This window comes from Centrocercus urophasianus, unplaced genomic scaffold (genome assembly GCF_019232065.1).
Source record: "Centrocercus urophasianus isolate 14NV4802_14NV808 unplaced genomic scaffold, USGS_Curo_1.0 seq_6, whole genome shotgun sequence".
Classification (NCBI taxonomy): Eukaryota; Metazoa; Chordata; class Aves; order Galliformes; family Phasianidae; genus Centrocercus; species Centrocercus urophasianus.
The window spans coordinates 58,021-73,084 of record NW_024885199.1 but is presented as its reverse complement, the minus strand read 5'-3'; the positions used below and the strand labels follow the sequence as shown (position 1 = coordinate 73,084).

At 46.6% G+C, this 15,064-nt stretch overlaps 2 protein-coding genes across 7 annotated transcripts in view; one reads left to right on the top strand and one right to left on the bottom strand.

Moving 5' to 3' along the window:
- CEPT1 (choline/ethanolamine phosphotransferase 1) overlaps window positions 1-6,694 on the bottom strand; it is a 23,223-nt gene extending 16,529 nt beyond the window's left edge. The window contains exons 1-4 of one of the 3 annotated variants that reach the window (XM_042836403.1): window positions 6,463-6,694; window positions 4,273-4,675; window positions 1,759-1,906; window positions 739-880 (exon numbers count right to left, since the gene is read on the bottom strand). In XM_042836403.1, the coding sequence (XP_042692337.1) occupies window positions 739-880; window positions 1,759-1,906; window positions 4,273-4,668 (686 nt within the window). In that variant the 5' untranslated portion in view covers window positions 4,669-4,675; window positions 6,463-6,694. Of the gene's footprint in view, window positions 1-738; window positions 881-1,758; window positions 1,907-4,272; window positions 4,676-4,790; window positions 5,573-5,925; window positions 5,993-6,462 lie in introns of those variants that run through there. The other 2 variants (XM_042836402.1, XM_042836401.1) reach the window with 2 other exon arrangements.
- DRAM2 (DNA damage regulated autophagy modulator 2) lies at window positions 6,033-15,064 on the top strand. 4 transcript variants are annotated; one of them, XM_042836405.1, is made up of 9 exons: window positions 6,033-6,051; window positions 7,806-7,890; window positions 9,772-9,929; window positions 10,209-10,276; window positions 10,839-10,978; window positions 12,003-12,180; window positions 13,911-13,993; window positions 14,215-14,307; window positions 14,716-15,064. In XM_042836405.1, exons 3-9 carry the CDS (start codon window positions 9,799-9,801, stop codon window positions 14,821-14,823), a joined length of 801 nt encoding a protein of 266 aa, XP_042692339.1. In that variant the 5' UTR covers window positions 6,033-6,051; window positions 7,806-7,890; window positions 9,772-9,798; the 3' UTR covers window positions 14,824-15,064. The 4 variants fall into 4 exon arrangements, with proteins under 4 accessions (XP_042692339.1, XP_042692341.1, XP_042692338.1 ...); XM_042836404.1 differs by lacking the exon at window positions 6,033-6,051 and adding an exon at window positions 6,369-7,041; XM_042836406.1 differs by lacking the exon at window positions 6,033-6,051 and having other exon boundaries at window positions 6,369-7,890; window positions 10,890-10,978.

Here is a 15,064-nt window from a genome sequence, read left to right as displayed (position 1 = left end):
CCAGGTTATGAGCAAGGTGTCTTGTTTTACTCTGCCCTTAAGAAGTGGGACACAGCAGAGGTCCACAGCCACTGCTTTAGCCCTGAGTGGCTACAAGTGAATAACAACTGACCATAAATAAACAGCACTCATTGTAGCATTGCTTCAAAATCCCATACAAACTATGGGTGGGTTTCCAGAGGTTTCCAGATGCAAATTCATTCTGCAGCTTATTTATTTGAAATACATTTTAGATTGCAACATCACACGTCCCACGTGAAGGCTCACAAATCCCATCACTCAATCAGCCCCTTGGGAACCTCACACACAAGTAAAAGCAGCTTCAGCTGCTGGCTTTCAAAACATCCCATTTTGTATCATTACTGACAGAACAATAATCCACAGTCAGATGCAGTCACAACATCAATTAATGCACTGCCTTTAAGAGTTCGGCTGAGAGGTGGTTAAGGCAGATTCCTACCACCTGACAAAGCTTTAACATCTCAGAGGTGAAGCCCCATTTCTCCCCCTTGTTTATATTTAAATCAAATCACAAGCTCCCAGTGTGACAGAGGGCTATTTTACCACTCCTAGGACAAGCTAAACAACATCCAGTGCTCACTGGGGATCCGACAGCTCCCACAAGCTCTAAGCACACAGATACAAATCTAAGCAATTTACTACTGCAATGACAAGAGCTGCAATCACAAGGAGGGATGAGACAGGAAAGCCAAACTTTATTTCCAGCCCAGTACTTACATGCCAAAGCGCAGCGTCCCAGAGACGTACGTCTGCCAGTGCGCGCAGTAAAACATGAATGTCCCAGCAAAACAACAAAAGAACATCCAGTCAGGGTTCGTCCCCAGCTGCACAGCAATACAAGTTCCCAAAACCACAAAGACTGCAGAAGAAAATCAGTCACAGGGTAAAAATATAAAGTGTGTGTAAAGATCCTCACCGGCAGCAAATCTAACAAAGGACCCAGGCAGGAGAGCGTAAAAGTACCTCGTGGGCTTTGTTTTATAGGCATTTATAAGAGAGAGACATCTCCATTAAAAAAAATAAGGGTATTACAATTACTGTCAGTTAACAGAAGTTCTCAGTGTTAAGGTTTTGTCTCCTCCATTTTCACTGAACTCAGCAGGATTACAGACCAGCAGACCTGAGCCATTTAAGCCTGAGAACAGAATTTCAGGCTTTCCTCGCATAACCGAGGTTTGCTGAACATCTTTCCCCTTAAGCTTCAATACATCACCAAGAAAACCCAAGCTATTCAAGGTGCATGAGGCATCTATGCATTATTTTATTATTATTTTAATGCAAGACTTCGATAGAAGCATTCATCCAAAAAGCAGAAGAGCTTCAGGATTTAAATCACTGAGAGCAGTGGATCATCTCCTTCAGCAAGGGAGAACTTCAGGCTGGTTCAGCGAACCCCACCTACTGGGCAGGGAGGTGACCTGACCAACACCACCCAAACTCAGCCTTCCCCTGCCCCAAACGTGCCCTGTAATCATCCTGTACAAATTAGAGCTAAGTTAATACAGCAGAGCACTTCCACTGTCTGTTACAGTCAATTTTCACAGCACTGAGAAAGCATACACAGAACTGCTGGACTTAGTGAGGTGCTTGAGAAGACATTCAGCTGATCAACACTGTCTGCAGAAAGAAAACTAAACAACCCACAGCTCAGTAAAGGAACTGCTCCTATAGTCCAGATTTCATCCTTGAAATACTGACTTAATCTTCATACTTCAATTACAAAAAAAGTGACAATACCTGTAGAAAGTGAATCACAGCCATGATCAAAAAGTTCTCCCAGAGGAGTGCTGCTGTTTGTCCTCCTTGCCTGCTTCCCATCTATAGCATCCAGAGACTGGTAGATGAAAAGGCCACAAGCACAGGCAATGTACGCCCAGGGAGGTGCCTAAGGAAGAAATTGTCAGTGAGGGTAAGAGGTGTTTTAAACTGTAAGGATGTAGTTTAACTTCAGACAACCTGAAACTCGCTTTACAGCTTTGCATTTTCACACACTCCTTCACCCAGAGGTCTATAAAGGCACATGAATGGATCTTTCAGTAGCTTGGAGGGCCGGACAGAGGGAGTTGGGGAATGTGAAACAGCATGTAATGGTTTGCTTTGTTACTAAGTTTAATTGGTGCAGTGCACTTTCTAAGCAGGAAGCTGTGTCTGAAAAAAGACACCAACAGCACATGCAAAGCAGGACAGTAACACCCTTCTAGCCCCTATTTCCCATAGGGGAATTTGTAAGCTGGCTGAGCAACGCTGGAACTTGAACACCTTCTCAGCCCCCAGAATGTGGAACTGCCTCCCAAACACTGAGCTCACCTTCACCTTGTTCAGACCTTTGGTTGAACTGCACTTCCTGAGATCTGCCAAGCTTCAGGGCTCTGCAGCACAGCATGCTGCCATATTTTTACTACTGTGTAAGAGCAGCTTTGCCAAATCTATGCTAATAACCCTTAGCATTCATATTCTGTATAGCAATTTGTATGCCCATAGAAATACAGAAGGCGTCAAACCGCCTGGCTTCCTCTGGCCAACGCAGCCTTGACTCATTTGTAGCACATCCAGCTTTCTCTCCTCTTGCATTGTTCTAAAGCTGCCACCTGCTCTGCTTTCAGCCAAGTCTCTATTCAAACTGCTTGCATTTTCTCTTAGCTGCTAGCATATCTGTAAGGGCAAGCTACATTCCTATGACTCCTCCTGTTGACAAAAGGTGTAGCCAACCTGCTTTCAAAAAGAGCAGAACTAAGAGCTGTAAGGAAGAGCCAATTTACACCTCAAAGCAACGCTGCTTTCAGAAGAAAACTGTCTTTCTAGAATCCCAAAGTCCCACTTCCACCCCAGACAGCTGCCTGACACTTCAAAGCAGAATCCTGCAGCTCCAGCACAGAGCTGGCATCCCACTGCAGGGCAATGAGATCAGGCTGAGCACCACCTCAGCAGAAAGCCCCTTTTCAGCCAAGTGAGAAAGCAAACCCACCAAGCACAAAGCAACTCCCAAGCTGTTAAACGTGTAGCGACTGTAACACAGCCAAGCACAGCTGTATGATTCCACAGCTTGCTTAGCATGAACTTCAGAAGTACTAACCACAATACAACTGTGCTCTAAATGAAGCTCAGGTTCAGTGCCTTGTACTGTTATCAAAGCAAGCAGCAAATTACAGTCACATAGCAATGCTGCTGCCTGAACCAGGAAGCAGCTGGGGTGCACAGCATCAACCTACACAAGTTTTACAGAGTTCACAAAGCCAGTAACTTGAAATGCCTGATAAAGACGTCTGCACCCTTGAAACCAGAAGTTACGAGAAGGTGAGACCTGAGAACAGGTCACGAGCATTTAGTACACCCAGCACAAAGCAGACAGCTCCTGGCTCTCACCCAGCCTTCTCACATCGCAGGCTGCTCAAGTGACATGCTGCTCCATGGGATGTTTTTGTGCTCCCATAGCACATAACTCCTTGTGCCTGTAGTCCTCATCCGAGCTGCTCCATAACACAGGGTGCCAGGACCACAGAGGATACAGAAGGACACTCCTTGAGTGCAGCACAGAGGGGTCAGTTACATCAGCCATGGAGGAAGCAGCCTGCCCTGATCTCCTGAGACCATTTTGCCAGTGCTCAGTCCCTGGTTTGATCTAACATTGCTCACTGTTTTGCAACTCTAGCTGGGTTTGCAGCACTCAATTAACCACGGATCAAGTCACCCTGCTCTTCTTGTTGTGTAGTAACTCCAACTCAGATAGGTGAAGTGACTAACCCAGTCACAAACAGGGAAAGCAAACAGGAAAACAGGACAAAAGCTACACAAGCAAGACACGTAGATTTTTTAGTTGCCTGCACATGAATCACAGAATGGTTTGGGTTGGAAGGGACCTCTAAGATCATCTAGTTGCAAACCCCTGCTGTAGGCAGGGATGCCTCCCTCTAGACCAAAATGAACTCAAGCATATCCTTGAGGGGCTGCAGCACCATGCAGCAGGTCCATCACAGCTGCTGCCCCAACAGCTATTTTGGTACTGGACTCCATTTCACACAACATATGATGGCCCACAGGAACCCTTCCACCAGCCCTCAGCAGAACACACGCTCCCCAAAACCTACACTGCTCTTCCTGCATGCAAGCACCAGCATCACAACCATCTGTATGACAACTGTGGGCTACTTGTGGAGAGAGAGCTCCCCATAAACACTGGAGCCCAGCAGGGAACAGTGCCAACCACTATCAGATCACAGCAACGACACAGGCTGTCAGAGGCCCAGAACTTACCTGCTCTGTAGCTGTTGGGCAGTAGTATACTAATAGCAGGGTTGTGAATATATTTATTAACAGTCCAATGATGGTGATCAGATTTGGGGCAATCCAGGCTGGAACTCTTCCAACTAACCATTCCCAGTAACCTTGCATTAGAGGTTCAAGCAGCGACCGTCCAGCACTCTGATATTTGTGTTCTTCTAACCGTTTCAGCTGGTGCTTTGACAAGGGAGGTGTAGGCAACTGAACTAGCTTGCTCAGCACACAGGCAGCAGCAGGACCGTGGGCACAGCCTGCAGGGGATTCCAGGTGCGACTCCCCGCATCGCCTCTTGAGGTTCCGATGCCCGCTCATGGATTGGGTGGCCTCAGAGTTTTTATTTGGCAGGTAACAGCTGTTACGGAGAATCATTAAGATCCTGCAACATAAAGGGTTGAGATAAACTGATGTTTGAAATATCAGGAGTTTTTAATGCTCCACAGAGCATCTCATTTTGCCTGCAGCAAGCCAGGATGACCGTAGAAGAGTTTTACCTTAGAAAAGAAGGATATTTGGAGAACTGTTGAGGGAAGACAGGAAAGAACATTCTCAATGTAGTCATAAAGTAGCAAGTTATACTGTTTACCTTTTTTGCTGCCTACAGAATCAAATATCCTGCAGCCACCTGCCTAAATTTCATCAGCAGCAGAAGCTTGCAGCACACTGCTGCCCAATGTTACAGACCAAGGCACAGCCAGGTCCCTCACAGCTCCCTAGGGCAGTACACACAGCCCACGTTCCCTGCTCAGTTTATCAATTGATGGCAATACAAATAAAGGGAAAGTTCAGCAGCTTTGAAGCAGCTTTGCCTCTTTGGTGAGAAGTAAGAAACCCGTTAAGGAGGAATAAGCACGTTTGGTTTTTTGCCCCCACTTCTCCTTAAGTGTAACTCAAACCACCTGAAAGCTCATTGCTTCTTTCAACTCTTAAGTAAGAAATATGCAGAGCTCCAGCTATCAAAGAGAGCTGCAATGAGAAGACAGGGGGCCAGGAGCAGCACCTCCAGCACGAGGAGCTTTGTGGTATCCCAGCTCTCCAACAACACAAAACCCTCTGTACAGACTAACAGAGAGGTGGTGAAGACCGAAAAGGAAAGTTTGCTTTTTAGATGAGGGTCAGCCTATGTAAATAAACAGAATCAACCGTTAAGCAAGAATCAGCTGTAAATCAAAGGTCAACTGCGGTGTAAGAACAAGCACACAGCAACTTCCAGCCCCGCTGCAGTTAACTAAGGCTATTTCTGACAGCACGGAGCTTCACGAGCGGGAAGAAGGGCGCAGTGGGGAGCAGAGCGCGGCTCCGCAGGGAGGCGGCAGCGGAGGCACAGCGGCTCACGGCGGCTCGCGGCCCGCCCGGCCTCGGGAAACGCAGCCCGGGCTCCCGCGGCCAAGCAGAGCACCGAGGCGCAGTGCGGGACGCGGCCCGGCCGCCCCGCAGCCCACAAAGCCCGGAGCTGTCGGGGGGGCACCTCCAGGCCCGGCCCGGCTCCACACGCGCAGCAGGCCGGCCCGGCGGTGCCCGTTCCTCGTCTCCAGCCCGGCCCTCCGGCCCTCCCCGCAGCTACACCTCAGCTCCTTCCCGCGGGACCCCCCGACAGCGCACAGAGCGGCGGGACGCGCGCAGCCTTACCTCGGCCTCCCCGCCCGGCGGTGCTTTACGCCGCTTTTGCGACAGCCGGAAATGAGGCGGGGAAGGGGCGGGGCCAATGGGTGGGGGCGGGGCAGGGCGCGTGGGGCCGGGGCGGGAGCGGCTGAGGTAACGGCGCGGGGGCGCGGGGAGGGGGCTGGGTTGGGGTTCGCACACTGAGCCTGGCGGGTCCCGGCCCGCTCCGTCCTCCCTTCCGCCTCTCCCAGACACCCTTCGTCTCACCGCTCACCTCCCGGCACCGCCCGGCCGCCTCCGGCTGCTCCCGCTCAGCCCCTCCGCCCTCCTACCCCCTCGGTTCCTCCCCTCCTTCCTGACCCCCCCACAGCCACATCCAGCCTGGCCTTCAATGCCCCCAGCGATGGGGCGTCCACAGCCTCCTTGGGCAACCTGTTCCAGTGCCTCACCGCCCTCTGGCTGACAAACTTCCTCCTGATATCCAACCTGAACTCAGTTGAACACCGTCCCCTTGTCCCATCACCGTCCACCCATGTATCCAGCCCTCGGCCCCCAGCAGCTCACCCCCACGCACGACGCAGCAGCTGTTGGGCTCTGGATGGACAAAACGCTCAAAACGAGCCCTTTGCCGTCGCTGAGCCGTGCGAGCAGCGCAGCCCGTCCATTCCCCGCGCTCTCGCTTTGCTCCTTTGCAGGTTCCCAACCTTTATCTGCTGTTATCGGTCTGACCCTGACAACAAGTTGTGCAAGGGATCGCTGCCGTGTCCCCCTGCGACTCGTCCCCGTCCAACCTCGCAGAGCACACACACTTTCTCTTTCTGCCCTCACCGCAGTGTTTTCGCAGTGCCCGTTGCCGGGCTGCACCGCCCGCGGGGCTGGGAGCGCAGGGAGAGGCTGGCAGTGCTTTTCCTGTCCCAGCACGGATTCAGAATTCTCCCATTTCCACATGTGCTTTCTGCTTTTTCCACCTTTAACTTTTTGCCCTTTGTGATCTCGGTTGTCTTTTATTTTTGTTACTTCTGTAGTTTCTGTTCCGTGTGCTCTCAGTGCTGCTGCCCATTTCCTGTGCATAAAGAAAGCTCTGCGCTTTTAATGCCCTTCCTCGACTTGCCCTCGATATGGTTTGATACGATACTGTCACAGGTATTACCTGAGGGTCAGCCCTTCCCCGTTTAGCACACAGACATGTCTACAAAACAGGATACAGGTTTTAGAAAACAATCCTGAAGAGAGAGGCTGCCCATGGCCGTGATATCATCAGTTGGCAAAGGGCCTCGCTGGAAAAAAAGCAGGAGGCTGAGTGTGTTTTACTCCTTGCTGTTGAAAACAATAGGACAGGATGAGGCGCTAATCATAATTAATTGCAGGGCTGGCCAGCAGGTCTGCCTCTGCACAGCATCCTGCAGCTGTACAGCGAGCTCAGCAGAGCTCTCACGTTGCAACCAGCTGCCACGCTGCTCTGTGCACCTGACCACATGCAAATGGTGGTGATTTGTGTGCAGGGCATTGCCTCCAGCTGTGGGGTGGGATGGATCATGGGGATACCCACAGTAATCAGTTGGGAACAGTTTAATTGCACTGGAACCATTTTAATTCCATTGGAACAGTCGCTTTCAGGTTTCTGCTGGAAAGCTTCTCATTTCAAGTTAAACCCTTCTATAGACAAGTTATATGAATCCAAAAGTCTTCAACCTGTTCTCCTGCATTGCTGCTGTCCCACCATACAGGTGCTTCACTTCTTAAACCACTTAAGAATAGAAAAAACATTGAGTCAGGCCAAAAGTGCACCTACCCAGAGTCCTGTGGCAGTGCCTAACAGAAGATGCTAAGAAAGAGACTAGTGTAGATGAAAAGATTTAGAGTTACCTCACATCTGGAGTGTTTTCCTTCATATCTCAACCATTTAGGGGAAAATGAAGTGGATGGGGAGCTTCACCAGAAAGATGACTCTGGATTCCTCTTGAGGAATTCATTCAACATCCTTATTCTCAGGTATGTGACATGTTTGTTTGTTTGTTTGTTTGTTTGTTTTCAGGCAAAAATCTGTTAGTTCAGAAATAGTGCTAAGGCACTGATAACATTTAAATGCTAAAGGCAAATCAAAATGCAGGTACCAGACTGACTTCCCGAAGTTGCTTTGAAGTTGGAAACAGATTGCTGTGCAAAATATACATTTCTTTCATGCAGATTCCAAATTCACACATTTGAGATATGGGATTTTCAAGTTATATTCATTATGATCTGTTTTGCATGAGGGCCTTTAAATGAAAGTCAACATTAGAGGACAAATGTTACATTATCTTTAGCTTAAAAATGAAAGTATAAGGGTCAGAAAGCAAGCAGTTTCAGTGGTCACTTTATTCTTAAGATGTAGTTATCCGATACCTAATGTCTTCCTTACGAGCAGCTGAACCTTTAGTTTTATAAGGATGTAATTCATTCTTTTCAAGGTCTATCAGTCATGGGTGGCTGTTGCTTTGTCCCGGGAGCGTGCCTTGTTTGAACCACTGATACTGTAGGCTTCAAGGAAGCACAGGCACGAGGCAGTGACGAGTTTCTTGCAAATGAGCAATGCTCATTATGCGGCATTAGCTGATGAATCTGCAGAGCTGGGCTTCCGTGAGCTTCCCTGGACACACAGGTGGAGGAGGTCAGCAGAAAGATGCACCTTGGGAAGAGATGCTTGGGAGCAAGCAGCAGCAGCGCGCAGGATGTACACAGCAGCAGTGCTGAGATGTGTGGGAGGCGATCAGCTCTGCTCTGTCGCAAGATTCACTCTTCTCTATTTTCAAATTCCTTTCCCTCCTGTGAAACATATTAATTGTGCTTCCTGCCTCTTTCTCTCTCTTTGTTTTGCTCGTCTCCTGCCTTTTAGGCATTTCATGCCTCCTAAAGCCTCTCAGTGCTGCCTTATTTCTATATTCCCATAGTGCTATTGGTCTTTTCTCACATGCTGCTAGATCTTTGTCTGGGATGCCCTTGGATCTGCATTCTCTGTTATTCTTCTCCTTTTCGCTGTCTCGTATTCCATTCACAGATCCAGAACTGGATAGCATGTGAATACATAGTTAGCAGTTTAACTCCACTGTAAATGGACCTTTCCCTCCCACCTGTAAAACTGCAGCACAGTTCTTCCACCCATAGTCATCAGTTCTTGAGTTCAAAGGTTGTGGCTGGTAGCAGTCAGCTCATGCTCATAGGTATCTGCAATCTTATTTAAGTGATTCTTGTAACAGATGTTGAGTCACACAGCATGACAGGCACTAAATGAGTGCAGATATTGAAGTAATTTTAGGTTGTTTTCTCAATGTCTGCCCAGCTGATTGTTAATGGAAATGAGAGGCTCTATAGGAGCTACTATCAGTTAAATTGTCACTATCAGCACACGTCCTCTGTCACAGCCTCGTTAATTCTAACACAGTGTTATGACTGGATGATCTTGAAGATCTTTTCCAACCGAGGTGATTTGTGACTCTCCGATGCAAGGGTGAGAAGAAAATAGAGTCAGTTATTCACAGTGACCCATCTGACCTTCTTTTGGCAGCAACAAATGCCAAGACATGCAGCAAAGTGACATTGGTCACTGATTTCTTTTCTCATGTTCTTCTAAGAATTTCAGAGTTAACATTTCCAGATGTTATTTCTGTTTATTTACGATTGCTTCCGTGCCCTGAGGTCAGATACTCACATTGGCTTTGCAGGACAGGACTGAGAGCGACACCAAATGCATTCACATATGCACAGATGCATCCTGGCACAGCCTCTGTGATGAGAAGAGCCATCCCTGGCAGCACCTGCAGTCCATACGAATAGGCAGTTTGCCTCAGAAAAGCCAAATGTTGTTAGTAAATATTTCTGTTCAATTCTCCACAGTGTTCGGAGTTGGAAGTCAGCGCTGAAATGTGGTGGTTTCAGCAAGGCCTCTCTTTCTTGCCCGCGGCTTTGGTTGTTTGGTCAGCAGCAACATTTGTGTTTTCATACATCACTGCAATCGTCCTCCACCATGTTGACCCTCTGGTGCCCTACATCAGGTTGGTAACATTCATACAATCTACATTTCCAACTGCAGAACACTGAGGCTGTACACGTGTGCCTCTAATTTTGATCTTTCAGATTTCCAGGCTCTTATACATTTCCAGGTTTTAATACTCCTTATTCAGCTTTTGTGATGAATGAAGATCAGAATAAAAGGAATATACCAAAAATGTTCATTCCTGGTTCTAAGAACAGCATGCTTCTTATGGTTTCTTTGTAGACTGAAAAGGAAACTTGAGTTGCAAATATTTTTAGTATTCATTTCTTTCTTCCAGTGATACAGGGACAATACCTCCTGAGAGATGCTTATTTGGGATCATGTTAAATGTTTCATCTTTCCTGGGTGAGTAGAGAAAGGTGTCCCTGGCAAGCTGCACACAGTTCTGGGATCACATGGTTTTAAACTGTTTACTTATTAAGATCATTAAACAGCCCGTAATTCTCATCAAAGCTAAATTTCAGGCAGTTAACTTATTTCTGTTAAGTGACTTAGAGGAAAATATATCACAGGGATGTTACCTACCAACTGCAGATTCCAGAAGGCTAAAAATGCATGAGAAAGAGAGAGGAAGAAAGGAAGAAACAGAGAGAGAGAGTGAGAGAGAATAAGAAAGAAAACAAGAAAGAGAATAAGAAAGAGAGGGAATAGTGGTAAGAGGAATATCAATGCAGAATTAAGGAAGTCATCTTACTTGAGCTTTGGTTACAGAGAGAAAAATCAATGTACTTCTTCAAGTGAAGACCAGAAAACCTTAGTAGGTCAGTTATGTCAGCTTTGACTTCCACATTCCCACGTTTCCTAGGGCAGTTTTTATACTTCAAACAGGTGCCCCCATCACTCAGCACATTCTCAGTTAAAAAAAGGAAAAAACACAGTTTACTGCATTTGGGTTCTTCATTCTTAGGTATGGCCACCATGTATGTCCGTTACAAACAAGTCTATGCTTTGAATCCAGACAAATCCAGGATCATCAAGCTTAATAAGATTGGCCTTGTGCTGGGACTGATGAGCTGCTTTGGACTTTGCATCATTGCAAATTTCCAGGTTTGTGTCCAGAGTTGGGTGTTTGTGTACTGTGATAAGATGGGATGGGGGAGGGGGGGAATTAAAAGCAAAACTTTTGAGGGAAAAACCTGTTTGTTTGTTTGTTTTTCTAATCAAATTCTCTACAGAAAGCTGTTAAAAGTAAGTCTGAATTTGGAGTTTCTTACATATTTCTGATTTTCTTTATCCACCGGGATGCGTGAGCAGCAAGTCACAAAATTCTGAACCATTGAAAGAAAGAGAAGTTCTCTTTCTGCAGGAAGCAGACTCTTGCACGTCCTTATAGAAGTGAAAGCCGTGTCTCCAGATGACAGGACCACAGCTGTAGGGTATTTTTACAGGGGAATCTGTAGGGGGCTGTAGCAGCGCCTTTAGCCACTAGAGGTTGCAGTGGCTCACTGCTCTCTGGCTGGATTAGGGCCAGGGAAAAGCAGCTCTTGAGAAGTTCCACCTTTCTCTCATTTCCCTTAGCACAGCTCAGTCAGGGATAGGAGGAAAGGACAAACAAAGCTTGTTTAAACTGCAGTAGTTCAGAGAATTGCTAAAGCTCGTTGGTTTTAACCTCATTTGGGGGACTAGAATTGCATGTCATGTTTGTCTTCTGTTGCATTATCCTTCATAGACACAGAGATTACCTGGCTACAAGTATTCAGCAGGCAGTCTGCTGTCACTCTTGTTACCTTCCCAACTGCAGGGATTCCTCCATTCAGTTTCCGTATTACTGCTCAGCGTGATAATGAAGGCAGCGTTGATGAATTCCTGTAATTGAGATATAGCTGAACTGTAAATGAGCTGCAACAACATCCCCAGAGCAGCAATACGGAGGGCTGCCAGGCGTTGGCTCCCAGCTAACTCTGTGGGCTTCCAAGAAAATCTCTTAAGTGCTGGCACATTCCAGAACTCTTTCGTTTGGGACATGAGAGGATGACTGTGTGCATGGAGCACCAGCAGGTTGTGGAAGGAAAATATTCCCAGAGTTGAAAATTAAACCAGGTTCTGTACAAACTGTTCTTTCTCTCCATAGAAATGTGTTCTGTATTACATCCACGTGGTCGGAGCCTGCCTGACATTTGGAGTGGGAGCCATTTACATGCTGGTTCAGACCATCCTCTCCTACTTGATGCAGCCAGAAGTTCACAGCAAAGACATCTTTTTGATCCGACTGACCGTGCTGCTCTGGTGCTGCTCAAGCATTGCAAGCAGTATCCTTTCACTGCAACGTGCCTCCATGGAACAGAGCAGCTTCCACAATTGTATTTGCAGCTATGTTCGTTTAACCTGCTGGCAGGACAGACTGTGCTACAGAAGGCCTACCATCCTTAGGTTTACAGCTTGTATCATGGCTTTTCTATCCAGTTTTACAGCTTGGAAACTTCAGGAAAAAAGGGCACCATCAGGGTAAGCCTGCTAGCAGGTCACAGGCTAACAAAATATTGCAGTTCTGTGATTGGGTACTGCTAGAATGAGAAGTAGAAAATGTGGCATAAAAGAAAACACTGCCAACCCAACTGTGTGCAGCACAGTGCACTCATACAGCTGGATCCCTGAGCAGGTCAGAAAGTTCTGGCACTTATCACAGAAGCAGCTGTGGAATGCATTGCCAAGGTTGATTCAGAAGAGACATGTGACCTGCCATCTCCTCCCTTGCCCAACCTAGAAGTCAAAATACAAGAAGTTTCTGGCAGAGTTTCCCAACAGCCTTCCTTTGGCTCTGTAACTCATCATTCCCTTTGAGTTAGAAGTTCTGTAAGCAGCCATAGGAAGCAGCCATAGAAATCTAGGCAAACTCATTCAGAAACAGAGCATTTCTCCTAGAGTTATCTGACAATTAGGAAACTGAACCAGCAGTTCCTATGTTCACTCCTAAACACTGTGTTTTGAAAATCGTGACTCAGTTGCATCAAACACGATTACAACACTAAAGCATTAGAATTTACATTCCAAAGACATGAGTCCAAAAATCATTGCCTAAATGCTGTTCCTGCTGCAGTTGAATTGAGGCCACCTATTTAATCCCTGCTGATTTTATTTATTCCTGGGCTGACAGCCAAAGCCAACATTTAGCCATAGACCACCTCACTGATCGCCAAGCTCCCATTCCTGCTACTGCAAAACAATATAATTTGGGTCAGGCTGGTTATTGGTAATGAAGCAAGGAGGACGAGGCTTGACATGGCAAGGAAGTCAGCTATGAGATTTTTTTGTGCTAGAGAAGAATGAGATTTTCAGCTCCAAACAGTTAAGAGCCAAATACAATTGGAGCAGACTGAAAGGGAGCAACATGAACTGATTCAAGTTAAGAACCTTGTACAGATGCCAAAAAAACCCCACAAGATCTATTGAGGTCTGTAAACCAGTATGGTCTAACCAAAATTAGAGGGGAGTGTAGAAATAATATATGCATACCTATATATATGGAAGGGGAATCAAAGGGAAATTGAGTATTTCCTAAATTAACAGTTCATCATGTAATAAGGGAGAAGTGGTAACAAGAAGTCGTCTCTGGCCATGGGAGAAGTGGTTGTTTCTGGTAGTGGAAGGCAGAAGGAAACCTAGAAATGCTTATCCACTGCTGGATAACTCAAAAAAAAACCAACGCTGGAAGTGGTAAGCATGGTGCACATCCATCACAGCCTAAGTGTTTCCACGCGGATGTTAAAGTTGATCAAGGAGGTACAACAAGGTGCAGTATACAGAGAGCAAAGATGACTGATGCACTTAGAATCAAGCTTTTCATGTTGGAGCAACCTGCAAGTCAAAGGAAACGATGCGGAACTGTTCACATCTCCGTTAGCATTCATTCTGCTGAGGAGACCTGGTAGAGAACACACAGCTCTCCTTACAGACTCCCTTTGAAGCACCCCAGTGCCAAGGCTGGAATTTCCAAGTTGCTCCTTCCTTGTCTTGAATCCTCCTTAACGTATTTCCACAGTGTTTGTTTCCTCAGTTGTCTTATACAGTGGCCTGTATGGAACAGACCTTGTGCAAAAGTTGCACTGGGACCCCCAGGAAAAAGTGAGTAAAAAAAGAAAAAAACAAATGTTTTAACAAACTCTTCTACTGAGTTCAGCACTTCATTTTTGGAGACCCCAGATATCCTAAGGGATTTTGCTTTCTGAACAGAGTAGTTGTAGATGCAGGGCGTCGTGTTCAAGCCAACTTTGTGCCATTACAGAGCCACCAAGACTTTCTCATACTGATTTTATTTTCTCCCCTTCTCTCTCCCTGTTACACAGGGCTACACGGCTCACATTGTCAGTACTGCCTCCGAGTGGTCATTAGCATTCTCCTTCCTCAGCTTTTTCCTCACCTATATTCGTGATTTTCAGGTAAAATCAACGTTAATGTTATGTGCTCTGTTTCTCCAGACTTCCAATAGCCTGACACGATGCAGGGTGATCTCTTTGCCTGCTTCTAAGCTTGTGTGTATCAGTCATCAAGGCTGGAGGACCTGTGGTGTGAACAGCTCTGAGTGGTCCTTTCTTCCTCAGTAGGGCACACTCCTACTGCACTGGCAGCATCAGTCGAGCTCCAAGCAGCTTCACTTGCACAATCTGCCACAGTCATGGGAGGTTTGCTGTAGTGAATTATGAAGTTTATTATGTCCAGGAGGACAGCACAGGATTGGGTTGATAGTTCAGGAGCTGATCTGTGTTTTGGTCTTTCATCCAACTGTCCCTGCTGAACAAGTGATGAGCCTGCTAAGCTGTGGTTTCTTCCCTTTTTTGCCTCCACAGAAAATTTCCCTGCGTGCAGTTGCCAGCTTGCATGGACAAACCCTTTATAACACGCCACAGAGCTTTGCGACTGATGAGCAGAGGCTGCTGACAGCAGGGAGCATCTAATGAAGGCAAAGAGAACGAGTTCTCTGCATAACTCAGGAATGTAATAGCAATAACAGTTCGTACTTCTAAGCGTTTATTTTACATATAAAAGAAAAATGAAGTGATTGTATTCTACTTGACACAAAGGGCTTTGCTTTTAACCCACGCAGCAATGCAACGTTATCAGTATTGAACACAAGCCTGTAACATTTCTACACATGCTAATGTCATGAAAAAATTAAATGAAGGTTATTAAAAGATA